We start from the raw sequence: 2617 nt of genomic DNA on the forward strand, positions 1-2617 counted from the left end.
GTGTGTGTGTGTGTGTGTGTGTGTGTGTGTGTGTGTGTGTGTGTGTGTGTGTGATTACAGTGAGCATCTGGTCCTACTTTCAGTTCTCCAGCTGATTCAAACAATCAACATTCAGCCTCATGATCTGCTGTTACTATGGTGATGTAACTGGTAAGACATGAACCACCTTCATAACCCTGAAAAAACACAGTTACACCTGAACATGCCTCCAAAACCACAGATCTGTGTGTGTGTGTGTGTGTGTGTGTGTGTGTGTGTGTGTGAGAGAGAGAACTTGAAGCTCCAAATGTTTTCTGACACACAGCGAGGCGAGTCATGATTTTAATATTTTGAATATTCAGTGTTCACTACTTCTCAGGAAGATCGAACCATTCCTGCAGCTGTATGCTGATCTAAAACATGCTTTGCTTTAACATCATCTGCAGGTGGCGCTAACACATCTACACAGTTTTTGGCCCCTATGAAAAAAACATGAAAAACATGATGGAGCAGTAAAACGTGGGTTGTGAGGTACAAACAGGAGAAAGATTTCTACTCCAGAGTGCTCACCACAACTCAGTCCCATTACTGACAGAGGTGTGCATCACCGAGCTGTAACTAACCCAAACTAACGTAAACCTGCAAAGCCTTTCTGTTTACATACTCAAGCTAACAACGAGCTGCATTCTCACCCCTGCAGATTCACACCCTACTGCTGAGCTTCACTCTTTCTTTTTCTGAAACGGAGGCAGCAGAGGCATGTGATCATAGAGACTCAAGTGTCCTTTTTACTGAGACAGCGGCAGCTCTTTTTCAGCACCACGGACAGCTGCCCTTAAACACTGAAAACTGATGTCTTCAAACCAAACACCAACACGCTCTTAGCTCCGCCCATTTTTGGACAAGAAGCTCCACCCACTTCATACACACATGGTCAGCATCACCTACCCCAGGGTCGTCATGGTGACGATGGTGTACCAGAAGGCTGCGGGGATGCTGGTGAACTTGCTCCCGGACATGCCCTTCTCGGCGTAGAACATGACAGTGGCGAAGATGATGATGGCCATGGTGAGCGAGAAGAGCAGGAAGCCGAGTTCCGAGGCACAGCTCTTCAGCGTGTAGCCCAGGATGCGAAGTCCCGCAGAGTGCCGCGAGAACTTGAAAATCCGAAACACCCGGAAGACACGTAGTGTGACGAAGGCACCACTCACGTCCTCGTTGTCGGTCATGACCAGGCCGATGTAGTACGGCATGATAGCCACCACGTCGATGATGCTCATCACGCTCTTCACAAACTTGTAGCGACTGGGAGCGACCAGCAGGCGGAGCAGGTACTCCACGGTGAAGATCATGACGCACGCAGTGTCCAGGCAGAAGAAGGCCAGCTCGTACCGCTCACCACATGACATCACCTTGACACGGCTGGGCGCGGTACCGCACGGGACCGTCTCCACCACATTGGCGAGCACCGACACTGCGATGAAGAACCCGGTGACATAGTAGAAAACCAGAGCCATGGTGGATGTGTGCGGATTCTCAAAGGCGCGCCACATGCTCTCCCGGAAGCTCATGTCAACGGGCACTGGCTCATTGGACTGTTCAATGTCCTCATCGTCCTGGATGCGCTCCTGGTTCTCACGCCGCCGGTCCTTGTAGTCCTCATAGCAGCAGTCCCCGATGATCTCTGGAACAATGCCGAAGAACGCCAGCTCCTCGTCGTACGCCGCAATGCACTCCTGACGGGGGTAATGCAGCTTCCCAGTTCGGTAAAAGTTGAGGATGTGACGGAAGATGTCCGGGTCACGGTCAAAGAAGAACTCGTTGGTCTCCTCGTGGAAGAAGAAGTCTCGCTCTGTGCTGCCCAGCAGCGTGTCCGGGTAGCGCTCCAGCGTGTCCCGCCATGTCTGGAACCTCGTGCCGCTCACGTTTAGCACCAGCAGCCCGTCCTTCGTGCGCCGCTTCTCCTGGGGCGGCAGTGGCATGGGCGTGCTGGCCACCGGCATCCAGCCAATGGCCGCCGCGCGTGCGAACGGCAGCCACGCGGCCACTCCCGCCGCCATGCTGCTCCCAGAGCCGTGCGCGCGCTCAGAGAGGGGTCAGGCCGAGCCGCGGGAGGACATGCGGGGGAAGGGGGTAGCCGGGGAGCCCGAAGAACGGGCCGTACGCACCAGTGCCACGCGGCGGGGTCACGGACGTCCACGTGTGCCGCGCGTGTACAGAAACGCGTAAAAGTGGGAAAAACTCTCAGAGCGTCGCTCTCCTCTTTGATTCGCCGCTCGGACCCGCTCCACGCGCACACACGCGGCCGCCACGCATGCTCTGTCCAGGCTCTGCCCGCCAACGGTCCCCCTGATGTCGAGAGCTGAGCGCGAGGAGCAGCGCGAGGAGCAGCGAGGACAGACTCGAAGCTGCGCTGAGGAGGCTCGCTCTCACACACACAGAGAGAGAAAGGGAGGCGCACACACTCCTCTCTCTCTCTCTCTGAGGGGGCGTGTCATGGAGCAGTTCTCGGATCAGATGGAGACACGCGGACCGTGTGTAAGCCCTGGCGGGCACGCGCGCCCCCGTCAGGTGGAGCAAATTGTTTTAGGCTTCACAGGGAGCGCGCAGGACGTCTCTTTGTTTTTTCCTCAGGCAG

At 55.7% G+C, this 2617-nt stretch overlaps 1 protein-coding gene across 1 annotated transcript in view; it reads right to left on the reverse strand.

Annotated features, from left to right (window-relative positions):
* The window catches only part of LOC102204294 (potassium voltage-gated channel subfamily D member 2-like), a 96146-nt gene extending 93731 nt beyond the window's left edge, over window positions 1–2415 (reverse strand). The window contains exon 1 of the mRNA XM_005734169.1: window positions 928–2415. Coding sequence (XP_005734226.1) covers window positions 928–2039 — 1112 coding nt within the window. The 5' untranslated portion in view covers window positions 2040–2415. The remainder of the gene's footprint in view (window positions 1–927) is intronic.
* Between the last annotated feature and the right edge of the window lie 202 nt (window positions 2416–2617).

This window comes from Pundamilia nyererei, unplaced genomic scaffold, assembly GCF_000239375.1.
Source record: "Pundamilia nyererei isolate P.nyererei 1_Seehausen unplaced genomic scaffold, PunNye1.0 scaffold00057, whole genome shotgun sequence".
Taxonomy (NCBI): Eukaryota; Metazoa; Chordata; class Actinopteri; order Cichliformes; family Cichlidae; genus Pundamilia; species Pundamilia nyererei.